Source organism: Copadichromis virginalis, linkage group LG13, assembly GCF_057382275.1.
Source record: "Copadichromis virginalis isolate Kocher_CV1m ecotype Utaka linkage group LG13, C_Virginalis_male_GT1.1, whole genome shotgun sequence".
Taxonomy (NCBI): domain Eukaryota; kingdom Metazoa; phylum Chordata; class Actinopteri; order Cichliformes; family Cichlidae; genus Copadichromis; species Copadichromis virginalis.
Window position 1 is genome coordinate 1,394,599 of NC_140630.1, and position 14,027 is coordinate 1,408,625.

The 14,027-nt window shown below is 43.1% G+C and overlaps 1 protein-coding gene across 2 annotated transcripts in view; it reads left to right on the plus strand.

Annotated features, from left to right (window-relative positions):
- The first annotated feature begins 7,668 nt into the window (after positions 1-7,668).
- The window catches only part of fbxw4 (F-box and WD repeat domain containing 4), a 42,512-nt gene continuing 36,153 nt past the window's right edge, over positions 7,669-14,027 (plus strand). Inside the window, exons 1-5 of one of the 2 annotated variants that reach the window (XM_085476814.1) lie at positions 7,669-7,790; positions 10,900-10,995; positions 11,231-11,416; positions 11,995-12,127; positions 13,747-13,832. In XM_085476814.1, coding sequence (XP_085332940.1) covers positions 7,684-7,790; positions 10,900-10,995; positions 11,231-11,416; positions 11,995-12,127; positions 13,747-13,832 — 608 coding nt within the window. In that variant the 5' untranslated portion in view covers positions 7,669-7,683. Of the gene's footprint in view, positions 8,055-10,899; positions 10,996-11,230; positions 11,417-11,994; positions 12,128-13,746; positions 13,833-14,027 lie in introns of both variants that reach the window. The other variant, XM_085476813.1, reaches the window with a different exon arrangement.

A 14,027-nucleotide genomic window follows, 5' to 3' on the forward strand; every position in this document is an offset into this window, starting at 1 on the left:
CCGGTCCGTCGTGGTGAAGAGGGAGCTGAGTGTAAAAGCGAAGCTCTCAATTTACCGGTCGATCTACGTCCCTACCCTCACCTATGGCCACGAGCTGTGGGTAGTGACCGAAAGAACGAGATCGCGGATACAAGCGGCAGAAATGAGCTTCCTCCGAAGGGTGGCTGGCCTCTCCCTTAGAGATAGGGTGAGAAGTTCGGCCATCCGGGAGGGGCTCAGAGTAGAGGAGTGGCCCGAGTTTTGCCTTAATCGTGTGCCACGGACCGGTTTATGTCCGACAATATTTTTATGGACCGGCCTTTAAGGTGTCGCGGATAAATACAACAAAATAAAATGAGTACCGGCACCAAAAATAAATAAATAAAATGTATTCATAGCATACGGGAAAAGACACAGGGAAACCAAGGTAACGATAAAAACAATAAATATTAACAATAAAATGAAGAAAAAAAACCCTGTAAACCATAAATTTCACACCTGAACCTCGGTACTAAACAACTCACAGACCGGTACAGGTGCATGGCCCGGGGGTTGGGGACCGCTGGTCTAAATTACCGAGCTAACAAAGCTACGTAAACAGAGCGAACATGAGAGCACCTGACCGCAGACGTCATTAATGCAGCGTAATTGATTAATCTCCCGATCCTCACTAAAGTTATAAACTGCCTCTGGAACCCAGTTGAGGTACAAAAAAATCTATTCAACAAAAATAGTGATGTAGTGGTTGTCGCTGTCCACTCCGCGATGAAGTACCGTTGTTTCGTTTGCATTTAGGACCTTTTTGCTCTGTAAGGAAAACTGCATCTTGATTCAGTTGAAAACGCCGGCTACTTTCCCTCCGAAAACCCGTTTCAGTGCAGACTTCATAGACGCAAACGTTAAGTCCGTGCACGCTGTCGACTTTTCTCATCAAACAAGCTGCATCTAGAAGCTTAAATGCTAAAACAGCGTCGGGCAGCGTCATGTTGTACTTTTTCATCCGGTTATAGCACTGTTCAAAGGCTATAATGTAGTCTGCCATGGACACGCTGTGGTCCTTTGCAATGGAGTCAAAACACGAGTAAGCGTCATACGGTCTTTCTCTTCGCTCTGAAACACCGCGTCCAGTAGTGTTTCCATACCGCCATCTTTGTTCAGATCTCCCGCTGGGATCTCCATGGCCGTTTCTCTGGCTCTCCGCTCGAGCCCCAGCGACACCGCGAGTGCCGGCTTCTTTTATCCAGCTCCGTAACTCGTCTCCAGATATTAACTTCATTCTTCCAGCACTCGTATGGCCTGGCTTCATCAAGCTTTGGTGGTACTTTATAATTGGAAACCATCCTCTGCTACCAATGTAAACTCAAAAGACACGACGTCGTAGTCTCACTCCAAGCGCTTTACATGTTTTACCACTCACACACAATAACAACAGCTCACCGCGGGCAACAGTACTCTTGCAATATAACAGAAAATTACATGTTAACAAGCCCAATTAATGTTTGATCTATGGTTTTTTATGTCTATTGTGGAGTCTTTAACTTAACTCCCTTGAGGGAACTGTTGCTGTGATTTGGCGCTACATAAATAAAATTGAACTGAATTGAGCCACATGTAACCAAGTGGAGCTGAGGAGATATGAAGTCACATACTGTTAATGGCTGGCACAGTCTGATAGGTAATTGTAACGAGGATGTGTCTGTTCAGAGCTGAGGCTGCGATGGGAATGGGGTGTGTCTGTGCAGGAATGTTTAGTTGTGTGCTGAGGAGATTCTGCTCCGCCCCCAAATCGACCCGAGTTTGCAGGAGAAAAGAATCATGACAACAACAGATGACAGCGCAGAGAGTGAGCCAAGAAACACTGCTTGTGATGAGCCACTGACCAGTATCTGCATCGTTCCTGGCAGGCAGCAGGTTCTTTTGGCCACACCAGTTAGGCTGCAATGAAATGTCCCGCTTTTCCCAAGTAACTATAATCTTTACAGAACATAATCCCGTCACTTCTGTGGGGCCCGGGCTGACAGCTGGAGCAGGCTGCGTCTCCATATCTTCCGGAGTTGCACGAACGAAGGGCCGGGAATGTGTGGCATCTGAGGATGAAGCAGGAAGCAGGTTTTTTGTGAACTCCATCAACTAACCAACACACACATTCAAAACACTGGTTTGTAATTACAAGTTGAGCACTACTTTGTTTTCAAGAAGACAGTTACTGTTGGAGGGTAAGCAGGAGGACAGAAGACGAGGAGCAACAATGCGTAATAAAGAGATCGCCCTGAAGGTAAGACCATCTGGGAAAAACAGGTTGTGCACTTCAGCTTCCTCCGAAAGATGTACTATATGTTAGGTTATTGGTTACTCTAAATTGTGCACTGATATGTAAGAATGTGGGTAAATATGATTTGTCCAGTCCAGTTTCCATTTAATGCCTGAGAATATTATGAGATTGGTGACAGCTAAGAGGGAAAAGTAAAGGGCTGCCCTCAGATATCAATAACATCTTGTTTACTTTGTCACTTCACCTGTTGACAAAAAAAATACTTAAAAAAACTGTTGTCCTGTCACTAGCAAAAAATGAAATAATAATAATAATAATAATGGATTGCATTTATACAGCGCTTTATAATTCCACTGTTCATCCACTCTCACACTCACACACTGGTGGAGGCAGCTACAGGTGTAGCCACAGCTGCCCTGAGGCAGGCTGACAGGAATAAAATAAGATAAAATAAAATATATAGAAATACAAAAACTGCCAGTTCATTTCTATGAATCAGCTGATTTCTTAAATGGTTAAAAATCCACGTGAATTAATTTCATGTTTCAAATCAGATGTTTCCTCTGGTGGTGTGGCCTGCTTGAAAGAGGACGCGATCCTCTTTAATATAAAAGTTGTAAGTTTGCCTGGGGTCTGCAGGGCTGAGCAGGTGACCCCGTTACCAAAGGACAGGTGCACTGGCCCAGCTTTGAATCTGACCCCAGGCTCTTTGCTGCTCTTTGTCTTTCCCACTCACTTTATGTTTTTCTGTATCCTGTTCACTAAAACACCTACTTCAGGTGAGAAAAGTCAGGAAAAATATTAACAGAGATTACTAGATCTCCCCGCTAAAAACTCCACATGTATATTTTAACCACCCCATCAAAGTTAAGTTTGCAAAAAACAATATATTCAGTGTCAATGACCTGTCACGTCTTCAAGTACTTATAAAGTCAAGTACTTCGCTCTCTGCTGGTTTACTTGTGGTTCCCGTGATATTTAAGAGTAGAGTAGGAGACAGACACTCTCTCTACTTTTAACACTGGGCTTAAAACGGACCTTTTCCTACAAAGCTATAGTCAGAGCAGGACCAGGTGACCCTGAGTCCTCCCTTAGTTATGCTGCAGCAGTCTACTATGTTCCTTATTCACTCACTGTGTTTATGCACCACTCAGCATTTAATCATTAGTTATAACCTCTGGCTCTCTTCCACAGTGTGTCTTTTATCCTTTTTATCCTCCCCTCACCTCCACCCGGTCACAGCAGATGGCCCCGCCCCTCTCTGAGCCTGGTTCTGGTGCAGGTTTTGTCCTGTTAAAAGGGAGTTTTTCCTTCCCACTGTCACCAAATAGTTGCCCTATGGGAGTTATCTGATTGTTGTGATTTGGTGCTATGTAAAGAAAATTGAACTGAATTGAAAACTGAATGTGAAGCAGTACTAATGCATAAAAATAGGGTAATATCGTCAGGTAAGATTTATGGAGACATCATCACCCATCATGCTTGTTGCAGATGATGTGGTTCTGTTGGCTTCATCGGGCGATGGCCTCCAGCTCACACTGGAGCAGTTCGCAGCCGAGTGTGAAGCAGCAGGAATGAAAATCAGCACCTCCAAATCTGAGGCCATGGTCCTCCACCAGAAAAGGGTGGAGTGCCCACTCCGGGTCAGGGAGGAATTCCTGCCCTGGAGTGGAGGAGTTTGAGTATCTCGGGGTCTTGTTGGCGAGTGATGGGAGTAGAGTCGCTGCTCCTCCACAGCGAAAGGAGCCAGCTGAGGTGGCTCGGGCATCTGACTTGGATGCCTCCCGGGCGCCTCCTGGCTGAGGTGTTCCAGGCATGTCGGACCGGGAGGAGTCCCCGGGGCAGACCCAGGACACGCTGGAGAGATTATATCTCTCTGCTGGCCTGGGAACATTTGGTGTTCCCCTAAACAGGCTGAAGGAGGTGGCTGGGGAGAGGGAGGTCTGGTCTTCTCTAGTTAGGCTGCTGCCCCCGCCATCCAGCACTGGATAAGTGGAAGAAAATGGATGGATGGATGGATCATCATCCATGACCCTAAATAAACAAACAGAGCTACTTTCTTAATTTGTGTGAGCACCAGTTTAACCCCTGCCTCGATCTCCCCTATGTAGGCTGTAAAATAGCAGGGGTGATCATGCAATGTCATCCTGTCCTTCTAAGCAGCCTCAAATGCCACAAGCCAGTACACTCAATAAGACGAGGATTATCCCAGTGAGGAAACAGCCCTTTTTCTCTGGGCTAGAATGTTGCAACTTGCAAGTCTAATTTCAACTAAAAAGGCTATTTAGAGATACTGGAAATGTGGTAGGGCAATAAATCCTATTTTTATTCTGTTTAAAACATTTAACTAGTTCTTTTTTGACACCCTTATTTATTGTGAAAATTCACTAAATGCTGAAGCATTTGGAGAATGCTTCAGCCACAGGAACTGCATGTCTTTAGGAGGAAGCTGGAGTACTTGAGTACTCACCCAGATGTGGAGAGAGTGTGCATACCTGACACAGAAAGGCCCTGGCCAGATGCTGGCTACATACTCTGTGAGGCACAGTGCTAACCACCATGCCCGGGTTTTCTGTCTTTCTGTGCCCTGTGACACTGGCGACCTGTGTGTTCCCGTCCTCCTGCAGCTTGATTTTTAATGGCTTAGCAAATCAGAGTAACATAAATATATTTAAACAGGCCTCTGTCTGAACTGTGAACCAATACAGAATCAGGAAAATGGATTTGAAAAATAAAAAACAGATACGTTGAAAAAGTTCTCAGGACTCTGTTAGTGACACCCTGGAGACTTCCTAAACATGTCAGCCTATTTTCAACAAGGATACGCTGTCGGTCCCAAAGGCCACTCTCAGTTTCCTGAGATTTCTCTCTATTTGCTGAGTAAACTGTTTTACAATATTACAACGTGTAATGGTCCAAATTTAAAAATGAGTTCATTTGAAAAATGCATCTGTGAGATGTTGATTTCCTGTAATTAGGTGACTACAGACAACTCAAGAAGTCTGATTAGTTTCATACTGTAATGTATATGTATTATGCAATGAGCACAAACGCAATAAGGTGGATTTCCTTCAGAAATGGCAGGTTTTAAATGGCTTTAAATTGCTAAAAGTTAGTTAGACCAGTGTGGATAACTGAAACGCACTCAGCTGATCACAGTAACGCTCTAGCTCAGCAGTTTTATTGCTTATGTACAGGCTTTACACAGGACCTGTTGACTTTTCCAACTGGAGCTGTAAACCTTTGTTTGTCTGTGCATTTCTAACACAGATTGTCAGTATAATCTGAACAATTACCAGCTAAATGTGTTTGCCAGCTTTGGCAAAGCTCCCTCGCTCTTTTCCGCCCTTTTGCTATCAAAGATCAAAAGAAAAGGACTCCCCCTCACCCTTCAAACACCCCCACTGCAAACCCCATACATCCTTTCCACTCCATGTATCCCTCCTCCCAACCTCTTCTCTTTTTTAGCCATGATAGTTCAGCTGGAAAGCCAGCCGTAAATGATCTTTTGGCAGCGTAGTGTTTGGTTCATCCTTTAGAGTGCAAAGCTTTGAACACACATTTTTATGATGCATGTTTTAATTACAAACAGTTCAGCTGATCAAAGAGCAACTTGTAAAATAATGTGAATGAGCACAAACTGATGCTACTGATGCTAAACAGCTAAGGTCAATGAAGCTTTGGTAGTCATGTGACCATAACACAGCCTTGACAGTTTTAGTGGCGAAACTGTCCCAGGGTCTGCAGGCCAGGAGAGAACAGCAGTAAAGACGTTCAAACCAAACCTTGTGTTGCTCTGAAGTTATGTATCATATACTTTAGATGTATCGGCCTCTAATTTATGGACCTGAATTCACCTGCGTGAGAAACTGAACATAGTGAAATAAAAAAGTAACTACAAAGTTTCTAAAGCTTCCATCCAAAACTCTCCCACAGAGGAGTGTTTTAATGTAACTGCAGATGAACAGTGAAGATGACTGAAGCTCACACATGTCTGCTGTTATGATAAAAAACGAGTTCTCAAAACGCATTTACACAAGCATCATTCACCCCATTCTTAAGGTGTTGTATTTTAAACATTAAACTTTTTACCATGTAACACCCGTACAGCAGCGAGCGCATCAGTGGGTAACGTGGAGTTTACTTCCACTGATACATGTGAACCAGAGGACTTGCAGACAGAATAACTGACCTCCTGCCAGGATGTATAGTTGTATAGTTTGACAACTGTAGCTTTATGGAAATGGAATTTTTTTGCAAATTGTAAATTTATTGAAATTGTAAATTTGTAAATATTTGTTAGAAGATAAAGATGATTTGTTTGAAATAAATTAACTGTTGGTTATAGCAAGAAATTTTCTGGACAAAAGCTGATCCTGAAAAGGAAAAGTAACACATTTGCTTGTTTTTAATTTAGGTTTTTAGCAAAAACAAGTAGGCAGAAACAAGAACACGTAGTTAGAAGTTACAAAAAGTCAAAGTAAACTTATTCAGCTTGTAGTTGGATTATCAGCTGTATTTAGACAGTGGCACAATGTGCACATTCACAGATCAAATCCGTTCAGTTTAATAGGGAACAGCTGTCTGTCAATAAGCCACACACAGACTTGAAGTATCTTGTTAATATTATTCATAATATTAATATTAAATATTTTTTCTTAAGCGATGTGGGATGTGATCCAACTCTGAGCACAGTTTCAGTGCTGGAGCCTGCACCACTATTCTCCAGTACACAAACTGAAATCAGCTGACTGTGGAACCAATAAGCAAACAGACTAAAAATTCCAAGAAATTGAACCACTGGGTACCAGTTCTCGATTCCCGTCCCCAATTAGCTATTCTTAATTTGGTTATTAGTGTGTATCGTTTTCTCCTAGCTCTGTGATTGACACAGAGTTAACTGGGGGAAATATTCCATTGATGCAGTGAAAAGTATGAAAGGCTGGGCAAAAACGTGGCTTACTTGCGAGCTGGAGTGAGTTACTCCTAGGAGGAGGTTGCCGAGAGAGTGTTTGAGCAGGAAATGTATCCAGCAGGTTCATTTACTGAGTCCAACAGAGAACAGAGTCGAGGAGGGCGGGCTGGTAGGTGACTCAGACAAGGACAAACCAAGGTTAATGCAGAGGAGCTAAAGGAGCAGGGGTCTCAAACTTAAATATTTTTTATAAAAATATACATATTTCCGAAAATGTAATTTAGTTTTTTACTTCAAATATTGTAGAACAACACTCGAATGTAATTTTCTTTTAACTGAAGCCCTTCATTGAACTCCCAAATAAACACTGTCTGTGCACACACGCATGCGCTGTTTTGCTGCTTTTTAACCTCTTTTTTTCTCTTTCAAGAACAACGTGATGTCATTAGAAATCTGACTTTTGCAGTGGAGGCCAACAACGTGTCGAGCCTAAAACGGGAAAGCAACACGTGACGTCATGACGTACAGACACGTTGCGTGTCGTCATCAGGCGGTGGTTCACTGCAAGAATGGCTTCCTGTCTCATCTCTGCCCCTGCTCTGTGAGCGATGAAACTTTACCGCTGTGCGTAATACACAAAGTAAACACGCAGAACCGGACATAGAGGCTTCGAGAGCGGCGCAGCGGTGCCCGAGGGCTCGCCATGCTGCTGTCTCAGCTGCCAGAGGATCTACTCTATTACATCTTATCTTATTTGGACTACAGATCTCTCAGTCGCCTCTCTCAAGTTTGTAGAAGCTTTTACCGCTTTGTAAACCGGGACGCTGTTTGGAAGAAGATTGCTAAAGCTCTTTTAAACACGGGCATTACTCGGGAGGGGAAGGACATGTAAGAAAACAGTCGCACACTTCTGAGCAAGCTGCTGGGTGTTTCTAGCTTAGCGTTAGCCTAACATGCAGCGTCCATTGGCCCGTGCTGCTGCCGCACCGTCTCACGCTGACAGCAGCTGACTCCGCACCTGTGGCCGTGGCATGTTGTTGTGTGTAACCGTAAACGCTGTGGTCCCAGTGCATCATTTTACAGAAACCAGTGAACAGACTTCCTTTTACTTTAAATAAAAGTGATGCACTTTAAATCACTTTCAGCACTTTTGATTGAATGACAGCGATAAACGCGACTAAGTAGCTTTTCATAAAATGCGATGTGAAATTCAGGCTGCAGCATCACCTGCTTTGGCTTAAACGTACACGTGTTGCTATGAGGGAGTAAGTGTTCCACATCTGTGACCACGAACACTGAGACAGCTGCCCTGATACTGCTTCTCAGTCAGCAGTGTTTGAACCAAAGGTTCCACACCTGACCTCAGGTCCTGATCCTAGTATTCAGTTTAAGGTGCGAGCACTGTAAAGTCAGGAACCAGAGTAGGACTCGTGGTGTTGTCTGTCAGTTATTTTGTGTGTTTTTCACCCTTATCATGTTCAGCTTTTACATCGTTCCAGTCAGTTAGAAAACTGCAGTTTCAGACCTCTGATTGTCTGGCTTTTCAAAATAAAGTGCATCACTGAGAGTACGCCGAGCAGTAAAATGCATATACCAGCCATTTATGCAAATATCGAATTAGCCAATTATATGACAAGGTCAAGTATCATAACGGAGAAGAGAGTTAAACGTAAATGTTTGGTGACAGAGAGCTGCTCTGCGTTTTTCAAAAGATGCTAGCTTTTATAGAGAACGACCCAAAGAAGTCTGTCAGTGTGGACCCATTGATGCACACTGGGTCCTGGGTTCACCGGGCAGTTCCTGGATCAGTCTGTTGATTGCTCCCTACACTTGCCTCACGCGGGAGCACAGAGCACATCTTGAGTTGCTGCAATGAAATTTGGACCGGCCTCCCTCGTTTTTTCACTTTGTTTTTGCAGGTCTATGTATTCAGCCCCGTATGATTTTCATTTCTAACTAACGATGCTGCATCCTTTCAGTCCTAACACACTGTCCAGCCCATATGCAGGATGATTTGAGTTCCCATTGAGATCTGACGTCTTCCTTTCATTGTTTTTGAACTTTAGATGCACTTTCTTCCCTCACCTGTATGTGAGCAAGCACAGTTCTTAAAGAGGACAGCCTGCATGAACAACTAAGATGAAAACCACTGTCGTCATAGTGATCTCCAATTGTTCAGGCTAACATTAACTAGACCTGACCGTGCTGAATTTTCTTTGCAGTAAAATATCACCAAAACCGTTTGCATAGAGACAGAGTCGCAGTAGGAAGCTGAAAGAAAAAATCATTTGTGTAAACTCAGGCTGCAGCTCTCTATTTGTAATCTATCAACGAATCGAAATACTTTAGTTTTATTCATGAGCAATAACAAATATTCAAAAGAGAAAAATCAGGTCTTTTAAAGTGAATGCTCACTGCTTTCAATTGTAGAAATGTCGGTGCTTTTAAATGTAACTGCATACTAGACGAAACCCTTTGACTGTAAGTGCCAGATTAAAACTACATTTTTAAAAGAAAACATGAATCATCTCCAGTACAGTCAAAAAGTCTTCCCTCTGTATTCTTGGCAGGCTCTCTCGTTAATACGAGGCAGATGTTTGTGCTGCTGGAAGCAGAACCTTTATCATGGTGTGGACATTATTTAATAATAATAACAATTCAGGGTCCAAGCTGACACCCCTCAGCTCAGGGTTTAATGGCCCACGTACGTTTTTGTGTTTTTAATTATGAATGCATTTTTATTAATGCAATATTTTATATCACTTTTAATCTGAGAAATGTTACAAAAGAATTGAAATAATGTGGTCTGGTCCCCCCACGTCCCTTTAGACTCACCCACGTTTGCAGGTATCATGTCCTGCTGGCGTCAGCCTTCATTAAGCTGGATGTAAACATGCATCAACAACAACAACAACAACAATCAGACCAAGTCAACAGTTTGTCTGCATAGTATAATGGAACATGTGCAGGCTGAGGGTGGAGCAGCTGCACCCGTCACAGCTTGTTGATCAGGTGCTTTGATGGACTCCTGCTAACGTCGTCCCAGTAAAGGTTTTGTGGTGGTTACAGGAACAGCGCTGGTGTTTCTTTCACGCTCGCTGAGCTCAGCGTGCCGGTAACGGCTCCGCCTCTTCACGGTGTGTCAGCAGACTCTGTGCCAGGGTCATCATCACTGCTGCTGTGGTGTCGTCAGTGGGCTGTCAGACTTTGTATTCATTCTGTTGCAGGTCTGTTTTTAGTGGCACATGTGGGTGAAACGCTGGTGTTGACATCGTTTAACACAGCGGCGCGCTACAGAGCGTTTATAATCGAATTCCTCGCTGAAGCCGTAGGGTCAGGTGACCCTCTCAACAAGCTGATTCAAATGTATTGTGGGGTTATATGTAAGTTCAGTAAACAGCTCCTAAGATTATTGATGCAGTATTATTGTAGCGTCTTTATTTTAATATTAAGAGCCTTTAGGTGACTGTTGCTGTGATTTGGTGCTATCTAAATAAAATTGAAATTGTAACCATAGTCTTTGACAGATGTTTGAGAAGTTCTGAACAACAGTTTGCACGTCACAGTTTTTCTGTGACAAAACATTTTATTTCATAAAAATGTTCACGTGTCATCTGAAAATGTATAGATTGATGAAAGGGTCAGATGTGCATTGTTTTCATGGATAATGCCACCAGCATTCAAACCCACACAGATCAAAGTGTAGTCATCTCGGTTGCTGCTGTCCCTGCAGATATCCTCTCATACGCCTGAAGGACAGAGTGAAGATTGCTCAAAACTGGTACAGCGGGATCTGCAGAAGAAGAATTCCTCTGAGATGGAAAACTAAGTAAGTCCCCTGTTGCACCTTATTTCAGTTCACATCATGCACACATGTCCAGATGTACAACGAGAGTTTGGATTTCAGCGCCGTCAAAGATTAAACTTGTGATCGGTTTCACAGAAGAACTGTTCATCATATCTCTGCCTGATAAAGAGCCAGTTTACCTCATTATCTGCATACTTTAAAGACGTTCAGGTGTGACGTTGAAATCGCTCACATTTTATTTGTATCTCATTGTCAGACTGTTACCATGGTTACAGCTGGACGGGGACACTCTTTTTCTGTCTCAGGCTGCTGACATAAAGGTGTACCATATCCACAAAGACTCGGGGAGACTCCAGCGTAGTCCGTTTGAAGTCTACTCGGGCCACAAGGGTGACGTCTGTCGCTTCGTTCTCACAGATTCTCTCCTGATCAGCGGTGGAAGGTAGCTGAAGGAAAACTGTTGGTTGTTCTAATCTGAAGGAAACGTGAAGTTTGGAGGTCTGTAGAGATTGACACGTCTGCACACCTCAGCATCCGATACAGCCTTAATGCTTAGCCTTATTTTGGCGTATTTGATCCTGATTTCCTTACACGGGGTCTATATAAGCTTTAAACAGTGTCTCAGAAGGGTCCGCATTCAAAACGCACTCTGCAACTCCTTTATGGGCAATAATCTAGACCCAAAAACACGAGTACATCCAGCTCGGATTCAAAAGGTTTTACAGTTGCTAAATTTGAATACATGTGAAATGTGATGTGATGAGTGAGCAAAGAGAGCTTGAGACCGTGGCTCAGACTTACTGTCACGCTTCCATACATCTGGCTGGTTGAACGAAGCGCTGGTTTACACTGATGTAAAGACATTTACTGTGCTCCTGTCAGCATAAGAGAGGTCAAGACTTGTGATTTGTGGGTTCCAGCCGATCAAACAACTTCAGAGCTTCTGTTTATGTGAGTACAGATTTACTTTGGACGGCTGAAATGTAAAGAAAGTCTAATGCTCTTCTTTATCGGTGTCAGTGACGGGAAGATCGTCGTCCACAGCAGGAGAAGTGATGTGCCAGTGGAGTTCTCAGGTCATAACCAGGAGGTGAACTGTGTGGATGCTAAAGACGGACTCATCATCAGCGGCTCCAGAGACCGGACAGCCCGGGTCAGAACGACTCTACGCTTCGGGTTCATTATGTGATGCACAGTAGCAGAGTGTTTACAGTCCTACTTCTAAGATGCTGTGTAAAATGTCATATCAATGATTTGCAAATCACTTTTGAACTGTGAGCCAATCACAAGTCAAACAGGCCAAATCACCGGGGGTGGCACAGCAGCAGTCGTGGGTTCTGATCCAGTCTGAGGCCTTTCTGTGTACAGCTTGCATGTTCTCCCTGTGCCTGCATTGGCTTGCTAGGTTAACTAGTGCAGTGCAGATGTGAGATTGAATGGTTGTTATTTGTATTAGCCCTGCAGTAGACTGGCAGCATGTCCAGGATGTGCCTCACGTCTTCACAGCTCCTGAGCTGCATCAGAGGAATAGAAATGGACGATGGACAGACTGGCAGACGGCCTTAGGCCAGCTGAAAAGCACCGAGTCTGTTTTTATTTTTAAGCATCAAGTTGTGATGCTTTCCTGACGTTATATAGCTTAGATAAATACCTGCTTCTTTGCAGTTTCTTAAACGGCGGAGCTCTTTGCACAACTTCCTGAAACTCAGGAACCTGCCCAATCATACACCGAGCTGGTTACAGTTAGCTCCATACATATTTGGACACTGACACAAGTCTTTTATCTGTTTACTGAAACATATTTGGTTATATATAGTTGTATAATGGACAGCAGCTGCAGTAAAGACCTGGCAGAGCATTAAACAGGAGCAAACCAGCACCTGGTGACTTCACGCTGTCAGTCCAGCAAAGGGATTTATACCGAGTATTAGAGACGAACATTTCATCTTCACGTATTTAATTTGTCCAATTATTTATGAGCTGCTGACATGAAGGGACGGTGTTAAACATGCTTTAGTTCATCACATTTTTATGTAATCTTTTTGTTCAACCCACTGAGTCAAAGCTGAAACTCTGCACTTCAGCTACATCTGAGGTTTTATTTAAAATTCATTGTGATGATGTACAGGACGAAATGAGGAAAAAGTTGTCCAAATATTTAAGGACATAACTGTAGTTTTTACACGTAACAGTGAAATCACTGGCAAGCATGTTCAAACACAGAGGATACAGCTGGATGGAAATCTGCAAAAAAGCTTTTTAATATAGTTGAATTCAACAGGAAAGCTTTCATATGCTGTATATTCAAAATGAAATACTTGTAATCTTTGTTTTAATCTGGATGATTGTGGTGCACAGCTCATGAAATTGTGGATGTAGTAGAATAATCATTGATAAGCATTACAGAAGAACTTCACCAGATTTATGTCCCATTATAAAGTAACACGCTCCCTGTTTGCGTACCGAACACATGAAGGTAGACAAAAGTTAATTCTCTGACTTTTCTGATATCCGTCCTGTCCTTGCTGTGTCCCCGCCCCCACTGCTCACATGAAACACAGAGCATCCTGACCTGTACACAGAGGCTGTCCGCTCCATGTTTATAAGACTGAAGTTAACGAAACATTTACTCATATTTTAACTAAACAAATGCTACATTTCACTCTATATCTAAATCATCACGTGTTCAGTTATTGGTATTACAATAATAATGTCATGTAATTTAATTTGTCATGTAATACATAGATGATCTAATAAGGTTTTTTTCTTTAGATTTGGAGTTTGACTTCCACCGCTCCCAGAGATACAATTCCCATGTGTGACAGAGTGTGGTCCGTGGCTATTAATCCCACACTGAGGTAAGAGTCACCCACTCACTTGTGTTTTCTCTTATCGTTATTTAAAGCACTTTTTCATAGTAGCTGCTGGACGTGCTGGCACCTCACCAGGACCTGGGGGCTGTTGCAGCTCTAAGAACCCAGTTTTTCAGCCCTTGTTAAAGAGGAGCAGCTTTCCTGCATCGTTTATGCATAAAAGTGACGTTAATAAGTTGA